Source organism: Stenella coeruleoalba (genome assembly GCF_951394435.1).
Source record: "Stenella coeruleoalba genome assembly, chromosome: 6".
In the NCBI taxonomy this organism is placed as follows: Eukaryota; Metazoa; Chordata; class Mammalia; order Artiodactyla; family Delphinidae; genus Stenella; species Stenella coeruleoalba.
In genome coordinates this window covers 48,616,070-48,643,052 of record NC_137151.1, presented here as the reverse complement: position 1 = coordinate 48,643,052, position 26,983 = coordinate 48,616,070, and the positions used below count along the sequence as shown (strand labels likewise).

The 26,983-nt window shown below is 42.9% G+C and overlaps 1 protein-coding gene across 1 annotated transcript; it reads left to right on the top strand.

Annotated features, from left to right (window-relative positions):
• The first annotated feature begins 6,076 nt into the window (after window positions 1-6,076).
• RND3 (Rho family GTPase 3) lies at window positions 6,077-26,077 on the top strand. Its single transcript, XM_079924463.1, has 5 exons — window positions 6,077-6,459; window positions 6,945-7,032; window positions 19,289-19,398; window positions 22,280-22,414; window positions 24,042-26,077. Exons 1-5 carry the CDS (start codon window positions 6,310-6,312, stop codon window positions 24,291-24,293), a joined length of 735 nt encoding a protein of 244 aa, XP_079780589.1. The 5' UTR covers window positions 6,077-6,309; the 3' UTR covers window positions 24,294-26,077.
• The last annotated feature ends 906 nt before the right edge of the window (window positions 26,078-26,983 follow it).

The following is a 26,983-nucleotide window of genomic DNA, read 5'->3' as shown; positions in this document are numbered from 1 at the left end:
GTTCGTGCCCCGGTCCGGGAAGATCCCACATGCCGCGGAGCGGCTGGGCCCGTGAGCCATGGCCACTGAGCCTGCGCGTCCGGAGCCTGTGCTCCGCAACGGGAGAGGCCACAACAGTGAGAGGCCTGCGTAACGCAAAAAAAAAAAAAAAAAAAAAAAAGTAAAATAAAATAAAATATTGAATGCCCCTTGACCATGGACATTGCCATAAGTAACTCAGCTCTGTATATTTCATCAGATTGGCAATGAAGCTCTGGTAGTCTCTGAAAGATGGCCTGATTAGTGTTCAGTAATAATCTTTGCTTTTCTTTGACTACTCCTAAAACACTGAAAATGGTGTATCTTTTGAATGTACTAATGTTTTTCAAAGACAACAATTTCTAAAGAACTCATTCTTTAAAGTTTTTTCTTAGGGAAGTTTCTTAAGTAGTTTTCATATTGCACTGACAAATTGATATAGAGTATATTTGGATGTTTAGTAGTATCAATAAGTCTTATCATCCTGTATTAATTCTTCAAATGTTAATCTTTTGTTTGTTTGTTTGTTCTACCCCCTAGGAAATCCTGAATTATAAAAGAAATGTCATTAGGAATCAGTGACACTGAAGTTTGGAAGAGGCAGTTGGAAATGGTTATATGTACCCTTTGATATACAGAACAAAAATTATGGACCTGCGTTTCTAAAGTATGCAACAAATTCTTTGTCAAATTTGCTGTAAACAGAGAAAAGGATGATCAGTTGGGCAATGACTTATTATTCCACATTCACAGAGCTGTGTCATTTCCTGTCAGCTAAAGGGTGAGGGCTAAGTCCACACAGCAGCAGTAAATCATATTAGCAGTCAGCATTAATGAGGAAAAACAGGACCAAATTCTACAACCCAGACCGAAGTACCCTTACCAAACAGCCTACACAGCTTATTGCAATGCCCTTGACAGGACACTCAGCCATAATTATAAAGGAAAAGAAAAGAAAAGATTCCTCTCCAAGAGAACAGATTCTTCCCAAACAACAAGTTCAATCCATTGACTTTTATGAGTCTTCTTTCCTCAATTCCTCTTTCTCCAAAAAAAAACCCGCCTCCTGTTTGGTTGATGTTATATAAGGCCAGCTGAGTTAACCATCTCAAAAAAGGGACAGTTGGGAAAGTGTCACCGTTCACTACAGAGCAGGTCACAAGTTTACACCCTGCTGTTCTTTTAGTTTTTAATTTTTTTTCCTGCTGTTATTTTATATTGGACTTCATGTATTTGAAGCTACTTCATACGCACCATCTCTTAAATTCTCAGAGAGAATGCCTATGACTCGTATCCATATTTTCTGACATAACGTCTATGAAAGCATCATGCACATTTTCTGTTTTTAATGTTATCTCTGCTCCGTTGACGATGCTTATAAGAGACCAGGGCTTTCTCCTCAAGGCACACTTGCTCCTTCAAACACTTCTGCTGGCGTCTGAGGAGAGGCAGGCAACCATGAATAAACAATTAGGATTATGCCTTAAATATTCCACTGTGAGCCCAGACCTCCCTAAATACACTGAACCTGAAAAGGGAGGAGGGGGGGATGCCTGACGTGTGTTTCTAAAGAAGAATGTTCGAAAGTAGAGGGCATGTGATCTTCTAAGCAGCCTTACTGTGGGACTTAAAGGAAGCAGATATTATCATTGTCTTGTAAGGATGAAACTAAGGAAAAGAATTCAGTCAGTGTTTGCCCAAGGTCAGACAGTGCTTTAGTTTAGCTGGGACTAAAAGCCAATGTCCTGACTTGTGGGCCAGTGCTCATAGAAAGAACACAGAGCTGTTGTTTATCAGGTCTGTGCCATCCCTAGATGGCTGTTCTCTCTCAGTTAGCCCTCTCTCCAGGCCTGGAATCAACCTGTTTTGTGTCAGAGGGGATGCAGTTTCTATGGGAGGGGGTGCTTCCCTCTAGTAAGTAGAGGGTTGTTAACCACAGAGGAAAGAATTCTTAAGTTCAGACTTCTTAGGGCGGCTGAATGCTGAATGCACACGATGTAGTAACCAATCCATATGGAAATGTTTGCTATTTTTTCTCTTCTCTTGAACTTAGGGGTAATTAGAGAAAGGAGAGAGTAATAGGAAACAAGAAGAATAACAAAAGACAGGACATTAGGTAATGTATGATTCCCTAAATGGGGCTGCACTCCTTCCAAATGAATGTTTTCCTTAGGGAAAACCTTTCATTGCAATCTAAAATTTTAGTCTTTTCTAGGACTTTAGGTATCATTTAGATCTGAAAATCTCATTGAAGATAAGCAGTGTCATCAAAGTCATAGTTAGTGGAGTGACAGCTGCAAACTTAGAATTGGAGCCATTCATTCAAATAATCAAGTCATTACCCTGCTTCAAGCCTTCCTGTGTCTGACTACATATTGCCCTTAGAATGAAATCCAAATTCTATGAACCTATCTCCAAGGCCCATTTATTAGCTCCTGTCCTTTTTCTCCTGCTCTCCTATCTATTTTCTCCCTCCTTCAGTGGACCTACTGACTCCAGCCTTCCTTCTGTTTCTTCCACCTGCTGAGTTCTTTTCTGCATATAACCTTTTCACTGTCAGTTCCCTTACCTTCCAGTGGACCTTCTCAAGGTTGATTTGTTCTCACCATTAAAGACTCATCCTCCTTAGAGAGGCATTGCCAGGCCACTGGGTCTAATCCCCACCTTCCTACGCTTCATCATGCCATCGTGTTTTGTCTTCATAGAACTTGGCACATTCATTCTTATTTGTGTACTTGCTTACTTCTTTATTGTCCATCTCTTGTCTGGCATATGTACTCTGTGAGAGCAGCAAGCAGGCTGGCTTGTTTACTGTTATATCTACAGTTTCTAGAACAGTGCCTGGAATATAGCAGGTGCCTAATAAATATTTGTTGAACTAAATGCTAAATGAATTTCTTAAATATATTGAGTATCTACTACACAGTAGTAGAGACTCAAAGAAGACAAGGAAATAATTCTTAGCCTAAAGGGATTCAAAGCCTGGTGACTTCAGGCAGTTGTTTTTCTACCCTATTACACAGCCATTAAATTTCACTCAGCAGGGACTTCCATGGTGGTGCAGTAGTTAAGACTCTGCCTGCCCATGCAGGGGACACGGGTTCGATCCCTGGTCCGGGAAGATCCCATATGCTGAGGAGCAACTAAGCCCGTGCGCCACAACTACTGAGCCTGCGCTCTAGAGCCGGTGATCCACAACGAGAGAAGCCACCGCAATGAGAAGCCCGCGCACCGCAACGAAGAGTAGCCCCCGCTCGCCGCAGTTAGAGAAAGCCTGTGCACAGCAACGAAGAACCAATGCAGCCAAAAATAAAATAAATTTATTTAAATAAATATAATTAATTAAAAATTAAAAAAATTTCACTCAGCAACTGGCAGATTCCTGGAGATTCAGGTCACCTGCTTTCCAAAAATAGTCTATGGTTCCAGATTATTCATTAAAGTGATTAGGTCTCTCATTTTGCCTGGGCCAGACCCTGTTTACAACTGTTGTTCTGACCATTAGTGGTACCCCCTTCTGCTCTCAAAAGTGTCCCAGCTTATATGATAAATTACATGCTCATCTTATTCATTGTCAGCCAAATACTAATAATTCATAACTATTGCTAGTTAGAGCAGCTTAACCACATAAACTATATCAATTCAGGAATGTGGTAGGTCAAATCATATTTCCAGAAAGGAGCAACTTCCTAAGTTAAAAATCTGAGGAAAAAAAGGGTGGATCTATTCTCCTAGCTCCAATTAGTGAGTGCACTCATGAGGCCAGAATTTCCCAAGATATGTTCAACAGTTCTGAGAAGTGAAAATGAGAGTTACGTGTGAAATATAAAGTAGGTGGAGGATTCTTTAATGTGCCAGAAGCTATCCTGCAAACTTCACTTGCATTTCCTCATCATTACTATTACGACTCTCATTTTACAGATGATGAAATTGAGGCTTAGAGAGGTTAAGTAACTTATCCGAGGTCACACGGATACACTTCTTTGTGATTTCCTGCCCCCAGCCACTATGTCCATTGCTTCTCAAACAAGTAAATAATTAGATCAAAGTTTCCTGTGCTTAAGTAGTTTTGAGGAATGCTGGGTTAAACTACGTTAGGTATGCTACCTTTCTATAGAGCTTTTTACCGTTTGTAATATGTCAAAATGCTTGGCACATCTTCAAGGGGTGATACGGGCACAGTGTCTCAATCACTAATTGGGATGCAGGACGCTTTTTGTGAGCACACTTTCTGCAGAGCAAACTTTGGCCAGTGCTGCTTTAGTAATCTGAGCAGGGCCAGCGATCCCCTTTTCTATGAGTCAGCCCTGTGTGTGTATGAACACAGCCCTACACACTGAGTCAGTCTTCCTTTGAGCGGCTCCAGTTTTCTCTACTCTGAAAGGAAGAGGAGACCATCCTTAGATCCCTGAGTCTTCATGGTCCTAGGGCTGATACTTACATGTATGCTTTTAACCACCTATCATTGTGCCTTTTCACTCCCCATATTGAACTTTCTGGTTTTTCACTTCATCTTCTTCTCATTTACAAACCTAGAAGTGTCCATGGGGGAACCTATACGGTTGTTTTTTTTTTTTTTTTTTGGCCAGTGTCCTTAATACAATTTAATAGGTGAAACCTCTGCACATTTTGTCATTTGCAACAACATGGATGGACTTGGAGGGCATTATGCTGAGTGAAATAAGTCAGAGAGAAAGATAAATGCTCTGTGATATCACTTATATGTGAAATCTAAAAAATAAAACAAACTAGTGAATATACCATAAGAAGCAGACCCACAGATATAGAGAACGAACTAATGGTCACCAGTGGGGAGAGGGTAGTGGTGAGGGGCAATACAGGGGTAGGGGATTAAGAGGTACAACCTATATGTATAAAATGAATAAGCTACAAGGATACATTGCACAGCACAGGGAATATAGCCAATATTTTATAGTAACTATAAATGGAGTATAATCTTTAAAAATTGATTTACTATATGGTACACCTGAAGCATATGATACTGTAAATCAACTATACCTCAATAAAAATTTTAAAAATAGGTGAAGCCTCCTGATCACTTGAAGCACAGGAAATGAAGATGAGAAAAGAAGGACTTTTTTATAGGGTAGAGAGAACAAACGTGTGGCCGTTTTTAGTCCTCTCTGAGACTTTCAGGTGGGGGGGTAGGGGGTAGATGCGGAGGCGAGGTGGAGAGGGAGTGAAGGGTTGGACCTGCATTTTTCAGCTAAGCAAATTTCTATTTTCTGGGTTCAGCCTAGGGTGCTTTGATTTCAGAGAAAGGGAAGCTACAGATAAAGGAATTAAAGGGCAGGATCAGAATCCCTCCTACCCCCTCTTCTCACTGACAGGGGCAATGGCTGACCTTGTGTGTTTAGGTCCCTAGTGCAGTAGGATTGAGTCTCCAATGGCTTTGGTCACTCAGTTATGAGCATCTTCCACTTTTCTTTCTTCTCCCCTCCCACCTCCCCTTCCCTCTCCTCAAAACCTTTCTCTCTCCTCCTGAGTCACTGGAACTCGCTGGTTTCAGAAGCCACTCTTGCTGTGACCCAGGCAAGCCAGTTCCGGCATCGGAAGTACCCCGGCTTAGCTATTGTTCCATGGCCTATATACCTGATACAAAACACTTTGTAACAAAATGCAGCCACTTAACCCTTCCCCACCCTTCTGTGTTGGGCAGGAAATGTTTTTGCTTTCATAAATGTTCATTATGAGGCTTCCGTAGACCAGCCCCTATGAAAACGTTTTTTCAAGAAATTCTGATAAAAATCAATATGCACAGACAATTCAGTTTCCCACCTCCTCCTTGACTTGTACAGTCCCATCTTTCAGCAAAGCGTCATTGGGGTCTTCAAGTCGTCGCAGAGCCTTGGTCTGGAAATCGATCCCGCATGGTCACCCTAGAGGGCGCATTGTCTACGTGTTCTGCGAGGAGCCAGACGGCGCTCGCTCCCAGGCTCCATAAAAGGGGAGGAGGCGGATCAGTTTCCTTCTCTCATTGAGAAAGAGGATTGGAAGGCCGGGGGTATAAAGCCGCGCAGAGAGCGTGAAACAAAGCAGTCGGATCGGAATTGGACTTGGGAAGCGCCGTGTGGAATCAGGCATAAAACTTGTCGGAGGAGAGGAATGAGCCTGCTCCTCTAGATCTCCTCGTCTGCGCGGCGCTTCAGCGGTTCCCGCCAGCCTTGCGATTTATTTTTATATATCTGCTTTTTATAGAAAGAGAAATATATATATTTTTTTTCCTCCTAAGTGAAAATTTCTGTTTCGAGAGAAAATAAGGCAAGATCAATGAAGGAGAGAAGAGCCAGCCAGAAATTATCCAGTAAATCTATCATGGATCCTAATCAGAACGTGAAATGCAAGATAGTAGTGGTGGGAGACAGTCAGTGTGGGAAAACCGCGCTGCTGCACGTCTTCGCCAAAGACTGCTTCCCCGAGGTGAGTGTGGCCCGCCGGGGCTGCGAGGAGGGGGGCGGCCCGGGGGACCCCCGCGTCGAGGTGGGTGTCCCCTGACTTTCCCCCCTTCACCCGTTTTTCTTTTTTTCGGCCGTCTTTCTCACCGTTTACTACTTTCCTCCTGGTTAGACTGCCCGGAAAGGGAAAGTGGGCTGGAAGCGTTGAGGGGCTGGGATGCGCGTGCACGTTCTGCTGCTAGCTTCTGAAACTTGTTCGGTCCTGTGTGCAGAATCTGGGGTTGGGAGATTTGGATCCTTGGGTCTTGGAGGATACGGGTGGGGCGAGAGGGAAGTTAGGGGTTTCGGAAGGGTCCGCGTGTTCAGTGTGAGACCTGGTGGGTGCGGGTTTTGGGGTTTCGTTTTTCAGTTGGAGAGTGGGGAGGCGATTATCCGAGGGTGTTCTGCGGGTGTCGTGCATTTTAAGATAACCTCTTTGCACTCTTTTTTTCCCCTGTCCATCTTGTCCAGAATTACGTCCCTACGGTGTTTGAGAATTACACGGCCAGTTTTGAAATCGACACACAAAGAATAGAGTTGAGCCTGTGGGACACTTCGGGTAAGAGAGTCATCGGACCGCGTGGCGCTCGGGCGGGTTTCCAGCCGCTCAGGGGTGCGCGGCGGGTAGCGGGACTCCGCGCCTGGCACGCTCTCAGCACGGGCCAGCGCGCCACCAGCGCTCGCTCTGCGCCGCTCCTTTAACTTTGCTTCTTACGAGGGATTCCCTGCTGTGTGAAAATTGTGTCCCTTCTGAGTGGGGGTGGGGGAACGACATTGGGTCCGGGGGAAAACTGTGGGAAGAGAAGGGCGCTCTTTGCCCGAGGGGTGACCCAGTGGTAGAAAATGCTTGTAGCCGGGTGGCCGCGGAGCTGTGCCCGAGTCGTCTCGGGGCGGCCGGGAAGGCCAAATGTTGGGGCATGCGTGTGCCGGCTTGGAATCAACTGGCTCTCGGATGCGATCGCGCCCCTCCAGGATCTAACCTGCTGCTTGGTGGGTAGGCGGGGAGCGCGGAGAGGGTGGTGGGAGGTGGGAGAAAATCCCCAAAGCAACGCAGTTACAGGCGGATTCCGCGCTTGGGGAGAGAGTGAAGTGAGCGCAAACAGCCGCGGCGCTCGTGACGCCTACTGCCTGGAATGCGCTGGCTGCGCGGGCAGCCCCCGGCGGGCGGTCGCTGGGCCTCCTCTCCGAGCTGCAGGCCGGCCGCCCGCGCCGCCTCGGTGCCGAGCGGCAGATCCGAGCCTCCCCCGCCCCCGTGAACACTTGGTGCCCCCCGGCCCACGCCATTCCCTCCTGACCCATTGCATCACCCTCCTCCAGTCTACAAGGCGGGCCATCCTATTCGCCTTTGACCTTCCCGTCCAGTTGAATTATTGGCATGGTGAATTATTTTCAAGGGTCTGGGGTTCAAGGCCGGGTTATCGCCTTCCCACGCGCCCACCCACCAACCTGGCGCGCGATGGTAGGGAGGGCCGATTACAGCGCGGAGGGGAAGGCTTCCCCGCGCGGCCGTTAGGGGTTCGGGCTGGGCCAGGCGCGGTGGGGGCGGGAGAGCATCCCCGGGAATCTCCGGCTGGAAGCCAGGCACCCGTCGCCGCAGCCTGCGGTGCCTGGCGGCGGAGTGCTGTTCCCAGGAAGGGCGTAGCCTCTGGAGCAGGAGGACGAGCCAGTGGGAAGGCCGGGTGAAGGCCCCTGAGCTTAGGTCTGGGAGTTTAGCAGGGAGCTGGGCTGTCGCGGGTGAACCGAGCCAAATCCCGGGTGAAACTAGGGAGGAGAAGCACGCGAGTGCCAGCACGCAGGCTTTGCGTCGGGCGGGGAGGCCCGCGAGGTGAACCTGCGCTCAGTTGGGAGTGGCCTCGTGGAGGTGCTTCTGGGCTGTGCGAGCTTCCCACAGCCCTCGACTTTAACCTCTGGAGCCCCCGAGGGACGCAGGGGATTAGAGAGCACAAGGAAGAGACCTTGACTGACAGGGTCGCCGGAGGCAGTGCCGGCACAAAGGCAAGTGAGAAGTCTCGCTCGAGCGCCTCTCACGGTTGGTGCCAGATGCTCCTAGGGCTGCCGTAAGATATGCAGATTTTGTTTCTCCCTGGAGAGTCAGGCTCTTCCTGGAGCCTCGCCAAGGGTAGCAGAACCGGGACCTCACCGTGTTTGTACTGAGGATTGCACACTTGAAACTATAGGGAAGGTGGTGATAGACGGAATTCTAGTATTTTCTTATTTCAGTAGTTTCCATCATCAGATTTGTACACAGCCTAGTACTTAATGGGCTCGAATTCCCAGACATATCATGGTATTTGTTACGCCTAGTGGGCAGGACAGCTGGTATGGTACCAATAATTAACACCGATTCTCAGCCCCCTCCCCCAGCCTGTTTGGACCTAATGCGTGATAAGAATTATTTAGGTATGGGGTCTGTGAGTCTGATCCAGTCGTTGATACGAAGCTATGTTTAGATTTAGCTACTGGTTACCACAGACTTCTGTATGCAGATCCTCTACCTCCCTGAGTCTCATTTCATCATCTAAAAAAAAAGGGTACAGAACCACATAATGTGCAGGACCTCTCCCAGCTGTATACTTCTTGACTTTAGATCACCAGGCAGGCAAGTCTTTTTGTTTCCAGGATGTTGGTTGGCTTCAGCTCTTAGTCCCAGTGGATCTGCCATCCCATCCTGCAGTTTTCACGACCTACAAAGCAAGCCAGGCTCTGAAGAGAGCCACTGCTTTCTGGTGGATTTAAGAAGGAGACACATTTGGGCAGGGAGGGGGCATGGGTGGGCTTATAGGAATATTGGGTTGTGCATCCCAACTCAAGCTTCAACGGTCACAGAGTCACAGGACCACCAATGGAGATTTCAAATTAGGTGCCCAAAGAGCCAAATTGACTTTTTTTTTTTTAAAGAAGAGAAAAGGCACATGTTTAACAAAGCCTAGAAAACAAAATGTGGGCAGTTTATAGTTGGAGGCTCTGCTTCACATGTGCAGATAAATATCACTTCGTATAATTTCAAGTATTTAATCCAAACTACAGTTTGTGGTCTCTGCACACACAGCATCATGCCTTGCACACAGAAGTCACCCAATAAAATCTGTTGAATGAACAAATGAATAATCATATGCGTCGCTTCCAAGGAGATGAGAGTCCCTGATATTTATTACCACTGAATTACCTGTGCACAAAGAATGGCAACTTTATAAATATTGCCTTTCATCAAATTAAAGATAATCACCTGAAATGAAGTCTGTAGTGAAATAATCACTTCTATTTTTGTTTAATGAAACAAAACCTATGCATATTTAACTAAAATATAAAGGTTTGAAAAGACTGTGATTAAGAAAATACCACACAGCAAAATTATCCAGTAATGAAATCTTAGTTCAAATTTAGATTGAGTTTTATACATACTGGGAAAAAGGCATAAAGGAATTATTTACAATCCCACTGTGTTGTTTGTGAGGTGAAATGTGAGTTAATTAAACACAGTCATGAAGCATTGCCTGGTTCTAGGAATAGACCGTTTCCACCAAAAATGTTTTATCGTTCATGAGTGGAATACATCTAGCAAGAACTGTTGCATCAGCAACAAATCATTTCAAGTATCTTTAACTGTTTTTCATTTCATCTCAAGCTTTTCATGGCAAATTTCTGAACAGGATTATTTTTTGACAAACATTTGACATTTTCTTTGCCCACTAAGACATTTATTTAGTTTGGGTTGTGAAAATAATTGTGTATGCCTGATGCCTCTTGATACATTTCTTTTTTCCAACTGCTATCAGTTTAACTCTGGAGAAAATATCCAAGCCAAGTGTCTAAAGTCCTAAATGTCAGATTTTTTTTTCCCCTTCTAGAACTTTGTGAAAGTTAGAGGGAAAATGAGGCGTGTAACTTCTCCTACATAGGGAGAGAGATGGCATAAACTTTGCCCTTTGAATGGCATTCACGTCCTGCTTAGCCTCCTAGCAGACATTAGGAGATGGAAGCTGTTCTCATATCCGGTTTCTGTACTTGGACAGCTTCTCATAAGGGGTTCTCCTTTTCCCCCAGCAGCATACGATTATGCACAGGCAGAACTCTGCCAGTTTGGGTGTAGGAAAGAACATCAGTGGAATTAGGATTTGTGGGGCCTCGTTGCACCAAGAGAAAAGATAATTCATTCCCTACTTTCTGAGGCACAGTAATGTATAGTCTCATTTTCTCTCTCCCTCTTTCTCTCGTCCTTTCTGCATCTACTATGTGCAGGGCTTCTCTCAGGCCTTAGAGATACAGAGTTAATTAAAATATGGTCCTACCCCTAAGACGCATACAGTCCAGGCAAGGCAGAGAGTGGGGGGAAGGAAGCTCTCCCCACTTAGTGAGGCTCACATGCAACCTATGATGAGCCCATTTTGTCAGATTCTTGAACCCAAGTGCCCTTTCCATCTGACTGCTCCGGATTTCCCTTGTTAGGCATCCCTAACGCTGATAGATCTTCTAGATCCTCAGGCAGGAAACTTTTCCCGCTACCCCCAAGGCACACACCAATTAAAGAAGCAGCCGCAAATGGCACTTTGCCAGTTGTTTTCTTATGACTGCTTAAAGTTATTCCAGCCCCCCTAAAAGGAAACACAATCTGAAAAGATACATGCACCCCAATGTTCACTGCAGCACTGTTTACCATAGCCAGGACATGAAAACAAGCTAAGAGTCCATTGACAGAGGAATGGGTAAAGAAGATGTACATGTATACAATAGAATATTACTCAGCCATAAAAAAATGAAATAATGCCATTTGCAGCAACATGGATGGACCTAGAGATTGTCATACTGAGTGAAGTCAGACAGAGATAGACAAATATCATATGATATCACGTATGTGTGGAATCTAAAAAAATGGTACAAATGAACTTATTTACAAAACAAATAGTCACAGATGTAGAAAACAAACTTATGGTTACATGGGGGAAAGTGGGATGGGGAGGGATAAATTGGGAGATTGGCATTGACATATACACACTACTATATATAAAGTAGATAATCAACAAGGACATGCTGTATAGCACAGGGAACTCTACCCAATACTCTGTAATGGCCTATATATATGGGAAAAGAATCTAAAAGAGTGGGTATATGTATATATGCAACTGGTTCACTTTGCTGTACACCTGAAGCTAACACAGCATTATAAATCAACTACGCTCCAATAAAAATTAAAAAAAAAAAAAAGGAAACAAAACCCTCTTATAAATAACGGCACTGTGACTCCTCTAAAAGGGAGGATTTTTGACTATCTCTAAAAGGTAGTCTTTGGATACAGGTCTATGATTTCTTGATTTTAATGAGAAATATTTCCTATTCCCTTTCATTGATAATAAGATGAGCATTTTGATTAAAAGTTGCAGATTTTTCAAATTCACTCAGTGAGTTTCTGCAAAACAATGGGTAATGGTTTCAACATTTTGAAGTGATAAGTGAGACCAAAGTTGTCTTGTGCTTCAGAATCTGCCAGATTTGCCAAGCGTAGAGGCAATTTGTAGCATGAAGCCAGTGTCTACTAATAACAGAAACTTTGTCACTTAAGGATCACCATATCTTTTCCTAAGTGATTTGATTGCAGTGTAATTTCAGCACATGTGATTGAGGGAGTAATAATCATTCATTTCAGCTTTTAACCAGGGCAAGTTAATGCACATTTTATTTAAGGCATATTGTGAGTTTTAAAATACTCAGTTCAGCTGCTAATATTCACCCACAATAACTACGCTGTTGCCTCATAAACATTCTTTTGAATCCTGTCCTGATACAAGGTTCTTTTAGGCCACGAGTGCTAAAGTTAGCACTTCCTGTACTAGTTTTTAGCAGTATTAACAGAGGATGTAGTATTCTTAGAGAAGAGAGGAAAATCTTAATTACTCATGGCCTGACTTTGAGGACAAACTCCTCTATAGCCATAAGTCTGCCTATCAATATATTGTTATATTTATAGATCATACATCAGGTTTGAAGAATAGTCTCAGTGACAAGCACTCTTGAAATATTTCTTAACAGGGAGGGAAACGTTTCAGCAATGTGGAGGTTAGTAAGTAATTAATCCAGAAAAGCAGCATCAAAAGGATCACTGGTCCCTTTTTTGTGATTTAAGATGTAAATTAACACATCAAGGCAAGACTTATAGAAATGATTGAAACCAGTAAACATTTTTTAGGGCATTTGGTGTGCATGAACTCTGCTAAAGGCTGTGGGAGCAGGGACAAGCCTGGCTAGGACAGTGCCTGCCCTCGAGGTACTCACTGTCTAGTACTTGTTTATAGGAGGCAGGGCCTGGAGGTTCTAAAGCTGGATTCATTTAGCAAGAAGATCCAAAAAACTGTTGAAGGCTGAAGGGCTAGCCCAAGCCCCCTGACTTGTGACTCATTGAAGCCCACCACAATTTTTTCCTCATCTCTCGAAGTTGACTCAGTTCTTAAGAACTCTTTAACATCCCTCCCACTTGGAAACATGCTTACGTTGAATGACTATCAGGGAGAACAAGATTCTGAAAGTTGAGGAATTTTAACTTAACCTTGTTAGAGGAAGGGGGAGGGCAAGAATTTATGAAGAAGCCAAAGAAGCATGGGTGCTTGTGTTGTGAATATCAAGGGCAAAATTGCACAAAACCAGTTAGATCATAGGTAGTAATGAGCTCTAGGAGCTTAGAGTTCCAAAGCCAGGTTCAACTCTTGAGTTTTCTCCGTGAAACTCTGTAAGAAATGTGGGTTAAAGGCAAAACAGCCCTGAGTTTGGATAGTGATTTCTAGTAAGAAATACATAAAACTGCATTTGGAGAATTGTCCACTGTGCAATGATTTCCGTTGAAACTATAGATCAAAAAAAGGAGGAAGATATAAATTCCCTTTCTAAGTTTATATCTGTGTCTAGATCTCTGTCTCTCTCTGTCTCTCTTTAATTTAAACCCCATTTAGTGCCAGCTTTTTTCCAATCTGGTTTCTTGCTAAGTTGCACATTTTCAGTGAGGCATCCAGATTGATCATTCTGATGCCACCTGAAATAACCAGATGTTTTCTCATTAATCCAGTTCTTTTGCATTAGATGTGACACCAAGGACCACGTAGTTCCTCCAGCTAGCTCATGGTGTCTGGTGGTCCATGCCACATGAATTACTTGTGTCTCAACCATTTTCTGATGCCCTTTAAATGTCTCCTCAGTTACTATATATGGCCAACTTTACTCAGAGACCCCCTTGACATAACAGAAGTTTCACTGGCATGAACGTAAGCTGCCTCAGAAGTCCAACCAGGTGTTGGGCACACTAGCTTTGAAACATGAGCCTGATGACATAGTATGTGGCAGGGCAGATTCACTCATGGGTTATTTCTGAAAGATAATGTAATTTTTTTAGAAGTATACCTATCTACCCGTATCCCTAAAGTTCTGTGACTTACTATAGTTCCACTTTAAGTAAAATGTTTTGATTCTTATATTTTTAAAGTATCTCAGTAAGATTGGGAGTTTAACCCTAAACCTTTATTTAAAGCTCAAAAATAGTCTTATTTCTACCTCTTTGACTTTCTATACAGCTACGTATCTGCATTGTTCCCGGAAATTGAAAATATTGATTCTTTTCTCAGTAGCAACAGAGAAATGCCCCCAAATTTTCATAAAATCTGTTTATAATTTCTGTTAAGCTGAACCTATAGAAGAAACAAATAAAATATCCTTCCTGGCAATACTTGTTGCCTATTTGAGGGCCTGGTTCCTGTAGTGCAGACTGCTTGGAAAAAGAGTTCAACAGTCTTATACTGAGCCAGACCCAGAGTTCTGCCCGGACTTGATTCACATTCCTGAGATGATTGCTGATTTGGAACTTTCACTCTGAGTGGAGATGGCATGATGAAATGGAATCTTGTAATAACTGGGCAGATCACCCACATGGTGACTGCTGTTGGGTACAGGTGTCCCCTTGGTGATCACTAAAAATACCAAAAGTTAATATATTTTCTCTCCCCAAAATATTCAGTATCCCTGAGTTTATTGTTCTAGGTAGGAATTTCTTACGGGAGAAAGAGAAGTTGTTCGATTTAAGGTTCAAGTAAAATAAGTTGTATTTATGAAATAGTCAACTAGAGTTCTCAGTTCTCAAGCTCCTGTAAAGCCTCCCAGTGTTTGAACTCATTTTGCAAAAGGTTCCCTAAAGCCTCCCTTTTGGGCATGAATCTTCTTACATTTAATTATGTACATATATGGTGTGTTCTCTGTCTTTGTGAAGAGATGACTTAAGCAGACAGGTATGTGTCTGCAGAAGTAGTTTCTGGGTGAGGCACTTTGTGACCATTCTTGGGCTGGAAAGACGGCTCTCATCCAGAATTAATGATCTTGAAGACAAAGATGGGTAGACCTGAACAGTTTCAGAAGCCTTTTGGAACTTTGCTGATGTTTGCCAAACTCGAAGGACTCAGAGAACCTCACATGGCACTATTCCAGTCCCCACCCAAGCAAAGCTTGTTCTCTGTGGGGTTTGGGAGCACACTTTTTGCATATGTGGTGTCATCGTTTCTTTACAGTGTGGAATTTCTTGAAATTTTCCTTTTGATGTTCTGATGGTTAAATAGAAAGGACCTTGGAATAGTGCTGGGTGCTTAAAGTTACACAAAGTATAAGAGAAATGCTGCATCTGAGAACTCTCATGTGCAAGAAAGCCTATTCCACATGGTGAGAGTTTTATTTGACAAGCAAAGCTCAGTACCTAGACTAACTGACTTTAGATCTAGTACTTTCTTGGGTACTAGAGTACATACTATATGCATGTCAGTACCTACTATATACTGCAGTTAAAGTTCAGTTCTTTTCTACATAATACACAATTATTCAGTGTTCTTTCTTGCCTTGTGTTTAGTTCTATAGTTACCTTGGAAGCTTTTCACATGCATCTTTAAAAAAAAAATCTGTAGAAGTTAATATTTTACTGTTTGACTTAACAGAATGCTGTAAGGCTTTTCTGGAGGGATGGAGGAGTGAGGGGCAGGTATTGTTCCTGTCTCATCAACTTGCTTTCTGCTTCTTCCTTTGGTGTCACTTCTCCCTCCCTGTATTGCTTCTCACTTCATAGGGGCATTCCTGGAATTCCTCTTTATTTTTTCTTGGGTGACGAGTTAGCCCCCGCATGCCTGTGATCACACCATGCACCTTCAAGCTTTGCTTTTCTTCCTTGCTTTGTGCGGTAGCTTGGGCTTTATAGGCAAGAATTCCAAGCGCTTAAATGCAGAGTAAACACTTGCAAGTTACACTGGATTCACCCTCCCCCACCCCCACCCCGGGTCCCACACCCTCCCACACCCCGCCCGAAGGTCGTGCTTAGCCGACGGATTGTTAGATTCTTCCTGGTAGGACAGTTCTTTTATCATTCTCTATCAGTTTTCTTTTTTTACTCTGAAAAACTACAGACCATGGATTTTTCTATTCAAAGTTTTAACCATGCCCTATCAAAAAATATAATGAGGCTCCCCTGGTGGCGCAGTGGTTGGGAGTCCGCCTGCCAATGCAGGGGACATGGGTTCGTGCCCCGGTCTGGGAGGATCCCACATGCCGCGGAGCGGCTGGGCCCGTGAGCCATGGCGGCTGAGCTTGCGCGTCCGGAGCCTGTGCTCCGCAACGGGAGAGGCCACAACGGTGAGAGGCCCACGTACCGCAAAAAAAAAAAAAAAAAAAAAAAAAAAGAATAAGTGGTCTTGTTAAGTTTAATGACAAATTACTCTTGTGGTTAGTGGTTGGGCAAATTATGCTTATAACTAATAAATGTGGAGATCAGTTTTATTACTACCTTTGGACAGTCTTGTGGATCTAAAAGCGCTGTTCGTTAGCAAAAGTAATAGGACAGATCAAAGTGTCACTCCTAATTAGATCTTGTTAAAGCTCTTAAAAATTACTTATGTACCTCAACAAGCAAGGTGGCATATTTCTCATGAACCTTAATATATATATATATATATTTAATATGTATTTTCATTCAAAACATTAAACCAAATAAAAACAAAAGCAGAATCAAACCTCCATAAGAATTTGGTTTCAGTTGCAAACTCCACTTCATTTTAAAGTCAGGCCAGTACCTACATTTTGCAGATATTTGGGTACACCCACTAAGTACAGAAGGCAGTTCCCTTGATTCTAGGAAGCAGGAGTCTCCAGCAGTGACAGAGGGCTGAAGAAGATAAAGCCACATCCCCTTTGTGGCCATAAAATGGGAGGGGGAGAGAAGCCCAGTACACAAAGGGAGGGGTATTCTCTGCAGCCACGTGGTGGCTTGGAAGTTAAAACCATTCCTCTGGATTTTCCCAGTAGTTCAAATTTTAATTACTCTATTTTAGCACCCTTGTAATTCTCCACCTGTCTTTCCTTAATTTTGTGTCTGGAAAAGATGGTTTTCACTGTTATGTAGAGTAGTCTTAGATCAGAGATTAGCAGTGTGTACTTACTTTCATCTGAGTCAAAGATTATGTCCTGAAGGAATAAGGCACCTGGAGAAGCCTGTCCTACAAAGTCCAGGTCTGCTGAAGACTGGAAAATATCCACAGCGAGATAGTTTTCTTCCCAATGGGAGTGATTTCCAAGAAGGGAGATCTCTGAAGCCTAGTTAGGCTTCTGACATCCTGAATTGTTGGAACACTGTGACCTTCTAGATTTGGGGTCAGGTCATCTCCTGCTAACTTGGAAGAGCGGAGGAAATCCTCATGTATGTGTCTGGTATTTGGATTTCCACTCTATGATCTGGAATTTTCTGATTCCATGTTTAGAAAAAGAGATTCCCCAATAATTACAGCAGAAGCTGTGTCCAGGTTAGACTTTGGACACGGAAACAGAAGCTGCAATTCAGAAAGTCTGAACTTCACAGAACAAATATGGAAATGCCAGTGTATGCATGTATAGTGATAAGCCATCTCATTTCTGATCCTCTCAAAAATGTTGAAGTTAATGAACTATTTGTGAATTTTTCTTGTAACCTCAGATTTTTTTTTTTGAGTGGCTGAGAAGGCAGCAGCCACAGCGTGTCATTTTCAGCAAACAGCCTTTCAGAAAGAAGCTTTCAGAAACAGCCTATTCTTACAGGTCTTACTATTTTAAATGGCTTTTTTTTTTTTTTAACTTTAAACGCTTTAAGCTTTTGGAAAGTATCTTTTTGTTGTCAGTCTCTACTCCATCAGGGTCCTGATTCCAGATGTGGGCAGGGAGCTGCTGTAGCTCAGGACAGATTCTGGCTTAGTTGTTCTATATTTATTCACACTTTTCTTCCTGATTCCTAGAACATTTCCCTTGCTTCTTGCTTGAAGTTGTCACTTTCCATCCCTAAAGCAGCTGGTGAAAAACCCACAGCATTCCTGGGGTTGCTTAGTGAATGCCAGGAACCCACAATATCCTGTGAAAAGAGAATGGTGCACCCTAACTAGGACAGTAACTTTGAGATCTCAAGAGCAGCCTCCTGAAAAATTTTGTTTTGATAGAAATGTAAAAGATTATTTGAAAAGCTTCTTTAGTTCTTTCTCTTTCCTTGACTTTGACTTTTGAGGTTTTGATTTATCAGGGGACAACATGTCATGTTTTCCTGCTAGAAATGGAAGGTGATGTCAAAATGAAATTGGGTTTCAAAAAGTCTGGTGGCTTAGATTTTTTTTCTCTATTCTGGAGTCAAATTATATATATATATATATATATATATATATATATATGCATACATTCCTAGGAAAATGATTTCATGTTGTGCTTGTGAAATGTCAGTATACTGAAAATGATTTTTCAAAAAATAAATAGCATGGCCGGCTGTTATTTGATTTTATAGATAGGCACACCATTTTATAATAACTGGCCTCATGCAATTGCCCATCCTTTGGGATTTTTAAAAGAATGGAAGAAATTTCCTAAACGACCAGAGGGGGTTCTGTGGTTAAATTAATCGGCTGGTAACTTGAACCTTTAGGGAACCCTGGATTTAACGCAGGCTCAGATCCTTGGATCATGCCTTGATGTCACTCCCAGAGATGGAAAAGGGTAAAAAGGTGACGGGATCCAGTATGGCATTTATTACATTCTTTGGTTGTAACAGGAAGAGAGTCTATACAGGGTTTGGGGATAAGTTTAAGTACGCAAGCTCAAAGGTCATGGCTTATACAAACTTGTAACTTGGAGATAAGGTGGTGCTGATGAGGTTCACGATGGTTTCTTTGTGTGGCTGAACCCACCCTTTTCCTCCCTCCCCCATTCTCCATTGTACTAACTGAGTGATCTTGAATATCGGGCTCTTTCCCAAGAAGTAACTCCTGTGACTGTGCTTGCTACCACTCAGCTTTCGATAGCAACAGCACAGCCATAGCCATAGTTAAGACTTCTTGATCCGTTACTAAGTGACAGGCACTGCCCAGGCTTATTGAATCCCAGGTAGGTACTGTTGTCATCTTCCTTTCATGCGTGAAGAATCGGAGGCACAGAGACCTGAAGCCGCCTGCCCCCGTCTTGCAGTGGTGGAGGTGGATTTGCACTCCAGACCATCTGGTTCCAGATACTTCTGCCCTCCACCTAGGTGCCTTTGGGCTCTACTCTTTGAACTGTGCAGATTTCAACTTAAGATCCCGGTTCCTCCCCTCGAATTTAAGTCAGATACAAGTGAGGTTTCCTTGTCTTCTAGTAGAAATGAATATAGTACTACTCGGCTTTTGTTTGCTTTCTTTTCCAAGAATTAGAGGAGATGGGAGCCATGTGACCATCCAAGGATTCAATTCAAAAGGGCAGAGTTCATGCATGACAGGCAAAGGGGATATTCATCTGAAAACCTGTGTTTCTTTGTTTCTTCTCAGGTTCTCCTTACTATGACAACGTCCGGCCCCTCTCTTACCCAGATTCAGATGCTGTGCTGATTTGCTTTGACATCAGTAGACCAGAGACGCTGGACAGTGTCCTGAAAAAGGCAAGTGCTTGGGGAGTGATGACGCAGATCAGTACTGGCCCAGATATGAAGTAGAAACATGTGGTTGGCTGGGAGCTCAAACACTGCAGTTAATTCCCTGTTGTATGTCTAGTAATTAAAACACTGAAAAGGACACTCGCACATTATAACAGGGTTTCCACTCCTATGTGTCCCAAGTTTTGATGATGAACCTGCTCAACATTTTATTTCATTTTAAGAAACAAAATACCCTTTTAAGAGCCTCTGTGTTTATCCTTTGGGTGGCAGTGGGGCAGCTAAAAATACTGATACTCCATTACTGCGAAGTGTGTCTTCCTTCTTTCCGTCCTTCATTCACCCTGTAGCTTGTGCTTTACTTTACAGGTTTACTCTTGACCTCAATTCAGGGATTGAAATGAATGCAGTAATAGCTGTTTTAGTAAAGAAGCTGTATTTCAGTAGTGATGTTATTTATTAGAAACGGAAGTAGAATAAATAGGGGAGGAGTAGGGGTGTGTTTACAGACATTAGACCAGGTGATGTCAGATACTAGTAAACACAGTCGTGTACACACGTCACAGATGATATCACATAGCTAGTTTCTGGAGGCAAAGGTAGTGTGAGGTTCCGTAGGTGGGGAAGGAATCTGAGGAAGCTCTGGATGGAACCCAGGGGGGGTCAGGAGGAAGGCACCCTATGGCAGGTGGGTCACAGGTCCTGGGGAGGCTGGGCGGGGGGTGGGGAGCATTCCTCGGGCTCCGCCAACCTAGGACTAAGCCTCTGGGTAGGTAGAGAAAGGCATATGCCCGTCCAAGGACCAGCGTGTATTAGCCTCTAGCTGACCTCTCAGTCTTGGCCTGAGTGCTGTGGAGTTTCGGAATCAGACCTTCCCTAGAGCCCCCTTCTTCTCCACGCACTCAGACTTAGTCAGAGGATGTGCTTAAGAGCAAGGCAGTGTCCTCGTGTTTTGTGTGTTTCTATTAGTTTATTTTTCCCTATCATGTTTGACTGCTGGCATTGTGTGTCATTATGAAATTAGGATTTGAAGGTTAATCATCCCCCCTACCCCGTCTCTTTACTAAACATGACAAATATAGTTAGTTCAATGAAATATGAATTTCTTAAAAGATTAAAGGCTCTTTTTAGCTTTCAATTTTGAGTAATGTTTGTATCTAGCACAAATAATGCGACTGTCAGATTCTGGCAGGAATACACCTTTCCTGCCTTCGGTGCTTGTGAATAATTGCTAGACCTGGGGCAGGCCAGAGCCGTCACACAGCTGAGGAACAACATAGCAACTTGTCTCTTGCTTGTCTGTAGATAAAAGAGACTGCTTATGTACTGGAGTTCTTACTTGATGTAGTATCGGGTTATGCATAATTTATGATGAAGAGCCTTGCTCCTGTTTTATTTTGCTTTTGTCTGCTAAGACCCAATGTGTAGTGACTTTGGCCTTAAAGATATTAATGCGTGTGTTTTACATGTGTGTGAAGTTTAAGGCTCGTGATAATCCCGGCTATGGTTTGTCTTGGTTAATTGAATCCTTTAAGTCCTTGAATATCAAAGAGGTTACGGTGACGTAGAGCTGGAGAGATCTTATTCTTTTTTTCAATTCACCTTCTAGTTCTTACTCCAGTGTCATCTAGCACATGATAGATGCCTCTAAATAGTGCTGGAAGGAAGGAGGGGAGGGAGGGCGGGAGGGAGGAGTTGGTGGATAAATTAGGCTCTTATGGAAAGTATGTATTATTCCCTTCAATCCACGGGTGTACTTTGGACTAGAGTTCATTGCCCACAGTTCTAGATCTGGAGATGTCTCCTCTAGAGGTCTTTTAAATTACTCCTGCAGGATGTCACTTTTATCTAGTATTATAGACATGACTTAATCACCCCCACTCTCTTGTGAATTCCTTTCCAGAAGACTCAGCTACATCTTAATCATCTCTGTAACCACCACAGTATTTCGTAGAGCACTGAGTACGTATTTGTGAATGTGGGCAGGGAGAGGCAGGCGCAGGTTCCCGATCTCAGCCCCGGAGCTGAGCTCTCCTGTGAACACTCTGAACTCCTGACTCTCACCCTGATGGCCATCTCAAGCTTGAGGAAGTGAAACCACAAAAAGTCATCCATTTGCTCTTTAAGAGGACAATTGGAATTCCCTGCCAGGCATTTCTGGAGGTTCTAAGAGTTCCTGTTGGGTCATGAAACAACTAGCCAAAGTAGACTAAATTAATAACTTACGTCATTTGAGACTAACTCAAGGACATATGAGCCATGGGACCAGATGCCTCCCTGATAACCTGAGATGGGCCTTTGCAAATGTCATGGTCTTTGTTGATTCAGCCACACCAATGGAAGGTCCTTAAAGGCAGGACATTCTGTTCTGTTAACTCTATCTCCAGTCTCTGGAATCTCAGTAGAGATTTCAGCACATGGTGGCAGCTCAGTCTCTCTAGGTGGGATTAGTGAATGTACATTTGTGCTTGTGTTGGCTCTGCCTTATTCCCAGTCTTCCATGCTGGGAAGTACCAGCTCAACATATCCGAGGATGTAGTCACTTGTTAGAATATATAATTATGCTTAAGGCACTTTTATCTTTCAGAGATACCACAATAATTAAGAAATTGCCTTAGTTTCTTTCTCACGACACCCAACAGGTCTCTTGCAGTAGGGACAGTTAATGAGTCACAGAGAAGAAGAATATGGTTCCCTAATGGATCCACTTTAAAAAGCAGCAACATTTAATGTCTACGTAGAGGATAAATGCAAGTTTGCTTCTGCATCTGAAGTGACAATTTCTTTTAAATGTCCTTTTTGAGTCCCATTTCCAATGCCTGCCTTGTTTTCCACTTTATGGATGCCAGCACTTCGTTAATTTTTCATCTTCTTTTCCCCCCCATAGTGGAAAGGTGAAATCCAGGAGTTTTGTCCCAACACCAAGATGCTCTTGGTCGGCTGCAAATCTGATCTTCGGACAGATGTCAGTACATTAGTAGAGCTCTCAAACCACAGGCAGACCCCAGTGTCCTATGACCAGGTACGTATGTAGTCAGTGGGCACACCTAGATTTTAGAATGTCAGAAATGGAACATCATTCGTAGGAAATAAAAGAAAAAGTAGCTGCTTTTCTAAAGGCTCAACCAGGGGTCAAGGCCAGGCGCTAGCCCCTTTTTTTCCTAAGATGCAGAATGAGCACCATGTGTCCAGGCCGTGACCATCTGTAAACACAGATGAGAAGGGCTGGCGTTTCTGTGCCGCTGCCTTCACAGCAACTATCCCAGCCCCTTCCTGGCAGCCCATTGCTCAGATTAATGTAAAAACTGCTAAGTGAGCACCAAAGTGATCTGGGAAAAGGTTTGGCTGAAATTGTGGTGATACTTTGATTCTAGACTCTCTCAAAGAGCTTTCCAGTATTTATTTAGCAGTTGACTGTGTAAGGATTCGTGTGTGTGTGTGTATACATAAGACGTGTTTGGAAAAAAAAATCCTTTAAAATGTGAAATGCTCTGTCATTCGGTAGGGGACTCACATGATATTTGATCACTTGAGTGCAGAAACAGTGGCTCATAGTCAACCCTCTGTATCTCTGCAACTCTCACTGGGTTTAAAGTGAAATCGATTCTAAGAGAGAATGTGGTCAAAATCAGTAATACTCTTAAAGTATTACTCTTAAAGTTAATCTTATTTTACACCCAGCAACACAATACAATACAATACTTTAAAAAGGCCATTGTCAGTAAAAGAGAGCACTCCAGAAAACTGTCTCTTAGAGCTTCATCATTTCTGCACGCATTTCCCTCAGGCATTTAGAAAGGAGGAGAATTGGTTTCAGAAGTTCATTCTCTTAAAACTTACAACCAGATTCTAAAGAGAGTTCATGTTGAAACAGCTAGAATTTTATTTAGTATTCATCATTTGACCATTCATACTGTGGTCTTCTTTGTCCTTCATTCCAATTAACAAAAATCTGGCTAGGTAAATAAGTCATTTTGATGCACACATGCTTATTATTGTGTCCACTGGTTGTCTGGTCCGCATTTAGAAATTACATATTTTGTGTCTCCTAAGTAAGTTGTAGATGCTAGAAAGTATTATTCCTTTCCTCAATTTATTTTGTCCCTAAGACATAATCATATATGTTTCAAAATTGATTCTAAATTCTCTTACCCCTGTTTTTTGTACAGCTTGTCTATTAGTCTTGAGTGCCATTTACGCTCAAGAAAAGAGCAATTGAGTGCCCCATGAGGTGCTGGAACAGGCTCAAGGGGCCAGATCACCCTGCCAGAGCATTTACATTCATGGTCTTCAGCTTTTTTACTCTCTTCCAATAGTAAGGTTCTTAGAATCACCCATACTAACTATTTGATCGTGGCCCTCGTTTATTGATGACCCAGTGACATTAGATCAGCCTTCAGCACCTCTGGGAAGTCAAGCAGTGTCTACTGAGTGATGAGAATTGGACATCTTAGGATTGGGTCTTGGCTGCAAATATTTATGAAATAATAAATAAGGCAGTTCAAATGTAAAAAATTGTTTTTCGTCAATCCTTAGAAAATTCAGTTCACATTAGAAACATTTTGCTATGCATTATTTCGTGGTGTTAGAAGACACACTTCCCCAAAGACTTATTGCTGATCACAGGCCCTTTTTTTTTCGCTTCTCAGGGGGCAAATATGGCCAAACAGATCGGAGCAGCTACTTACATCGAATGCTCGGCTCTACAGTCAGAAAACAGCGTCAGAGACATTTTTCACGTGGCCACCTTGGCATGTGTAAACAAGACAAATAAAAACGTTAAGCGGAACAAATCGCAGAGGGCGACAAAGCGGATTTCACACATGCCCAGCAGACCAGAACTCTCCGCGGTGGCTACGGACTTACGAAAGGACAAAGCCAAGAGTTGCACTGTGATGTGAATCTCTGGTTATCTTTAATGAGGACAAGGAAACCTAGTGTGGAAAACACCACCACCAACAAAAAAAAAGGTGAAGTCTGAGCAAAGTGCATAGCCAAAGTCACGTATGCTGGAGGCTCGGGAGGCATTTGGAAGGATGCTCATCTTTTTGGAATCCTGTCCTTAGGTTCGGCATGTAGAACAAGCGGTGAGAAGTGAGTTCATTGAAGAGTTTTGAAGCGTGACTTGAAAAATATGCCAAAAAAGAGAGATTCAGATGGGCTAGAGGGTGAGGAGGAATGCGAGGACCTCCAGGAAGAAAAACCACGCTCTGAATGGTGCTTGCGTTTTTGTTTTCTTTGTTACAATCTATTCGTGGATCTCTACTTTGATTTAATTTTTAAGTGTTTTAATCTCCTTTACAAAAAGTATATATTAATACACCGTCCTCATTGGGGAACTGGCACTGTGACCTTAGCATTTAGTTTTCTAGAGGATGTGATCTAATTTCCTCCTAGCTCATCATTAAAATGGAAATTGTATCAGGACCCATGGGATATCCAGAGGAAAAGTTGGTGAGGCTTTGAAATCTTGCCATCCTGAAGATAGCTGAGCGAGATGGTTCTCAAGAAAGGCCTTTGCAGTCTTGCAAGATATGCAGACCAGCACTACCAAGATCGAATAGGTCAGCTAGAAAAAAAGTGTCAATTTTTATTCAGTCTGATGGTTCTGTTCATCCTTGTGATTGTCATTAAAAAGTGGTAAATTGCTCAATGTGATATTTTTGTGTGCTGTTTAGAAAAGAGGGTGTGTGGTTTGTTTTGTTTTTTTTTTTTTGCCATCGTTGATAAAAATGCAAAGTCAAATAAAAGGTGTCTTGGTTTGACGTCATGGAATGGTCCAAGGGGGAAAAAAATGTAGGTACTATTTTCATCTGAAGAGTTAACGAATGAAGGATAGTAGCAGAAAGCACAGTTTGTGAGTTAAGCCGTCCGTAATTAAGATACCAAAAGTACAAAGCAAAAAACCTCCTTTGGGATGAAGCTCCGAAGTTGGCAATATCTGATGATCAGTTTGTTTATTTCACTTTCTTTCAATGAACATGATACAGAAGGACCCTCTGATCCAAGCTTTTGAGAATCCTTAGAGGAAAATTATGTGATGTCAGTCCTGACACCATCCTAGGGCATTTCTAGAGAGTGATTGCTAAACCTCACTTAACCAGATTCCACCAAGGCCCGTGTTTGATACTTTATCACTATCGTTGCATAAAAGAGTCAGCATTTAAAATAGTTTACAGATATTTTTTGACCAGTTACTTTTAGAGCTTCTTTCAGAGAAGAAACCAGATCTGACCTTTTTATTGTTGGCGCTTGTTGAAAACGAGCTTTCTTTCCAATGATAAAGCTTCATTTTTGAAGTGTTGAAGCTGTGCTCCCATTCAATTGTGGCAGGAAGGAGATTAAGGTAATTACAGCATTCAGTCTGTGTCTCACGAGCACTTTGTTCTGTCTCTGCAAGAAAATGCCATTCCGGTCATTTCCCACGAAATACAGACATTTTACCAACATGCTATGCTTTGATTCATGCAGCATTATGCTTTGGGCAGTATTACGAAATAGCTGGCAAGTGCTTTCTGTATTTAAATATTGTAAAAAGAAAATAAGTTATAACTGTTATAAAGCAGAACTTTCATTGCAGTTTTTTAAATGTTGAAGTCACTTTGTATGTTTGTTTGGTCAATGTTTCTGCAGTATTTATTAAAACATACTTTTTTTTTCTTCAAATAAAAAAGTAACCATGTCTTTGTCTAAATGTGATCTGCCTTTTATTACCTACTTCCTGATATAGCTGTTTAGTTTTCTTTAATAGAGGTGATTGCAAGATCTGACCTAACATTTCCTGGGTGAGTAGGCCTTGGAAGTTTTTGATTTCTGGCAGAAGTCAGAGTTTGTTAGGGGAAGATAAATCTGTGTATATAAAAGGTTTTCATGATGGGGGCTTCCCTGGTGGCGCAGTGGTTGAGAGTCTGCCTGCCGATGCTGGGAACGCGGGTTCGTGCCCCGGTCCGGGAAGATCCCACATGCCGCGGAGCGGCTGGGCCCGTGAGCCATGGCCGCTGGGCCTGCGTGTCCAGAGCCTGTGCTCCGCAACGGGAGAGGCCACAACAGTGAGAGGCCCGCGCACCGCAAAAAAAAAAAAAAAAAAGGTTTTCATGATGATTTCAGGTCCCAGGAAGGACATGGAGAGTAATTAGACTAAGTGATTTGACCATAAACAGAAAAGAGCCACGACACTGCCTAGGATTAATTCGTAGAAAATGTGGAACTTTCCTTCAACACTTTAGTAATAAAACAGTATGATGCAGTCTCAGGTCACAGGTTTAATTCTGATGATAAGCCTAGTTTGCTACCCTGCCCGCTGGAGCCCCAAGCCACACTTCCTAAACCAGCAACCACCTTGCAACGCGTGCTGTTGTTCGCAGAAACCTATTGTATAGGTGACCCAGGACCCGGCTATTGCAACGATTAAGGGAAAGCAGCACAAAAAAAAGGAAAGCAAAAATGATCTTGTTTATTGCAGCAGCATCTCTAAATAACACAGGACAATACAATACAGGCTTCCCCAGTGACCTGAAGCTATAAAGTCAGCATGGAATAGCTTAGGATCAAGAGAGGCCTGGGTGCCCATAAACCCAGTCTTTAGCTAAGA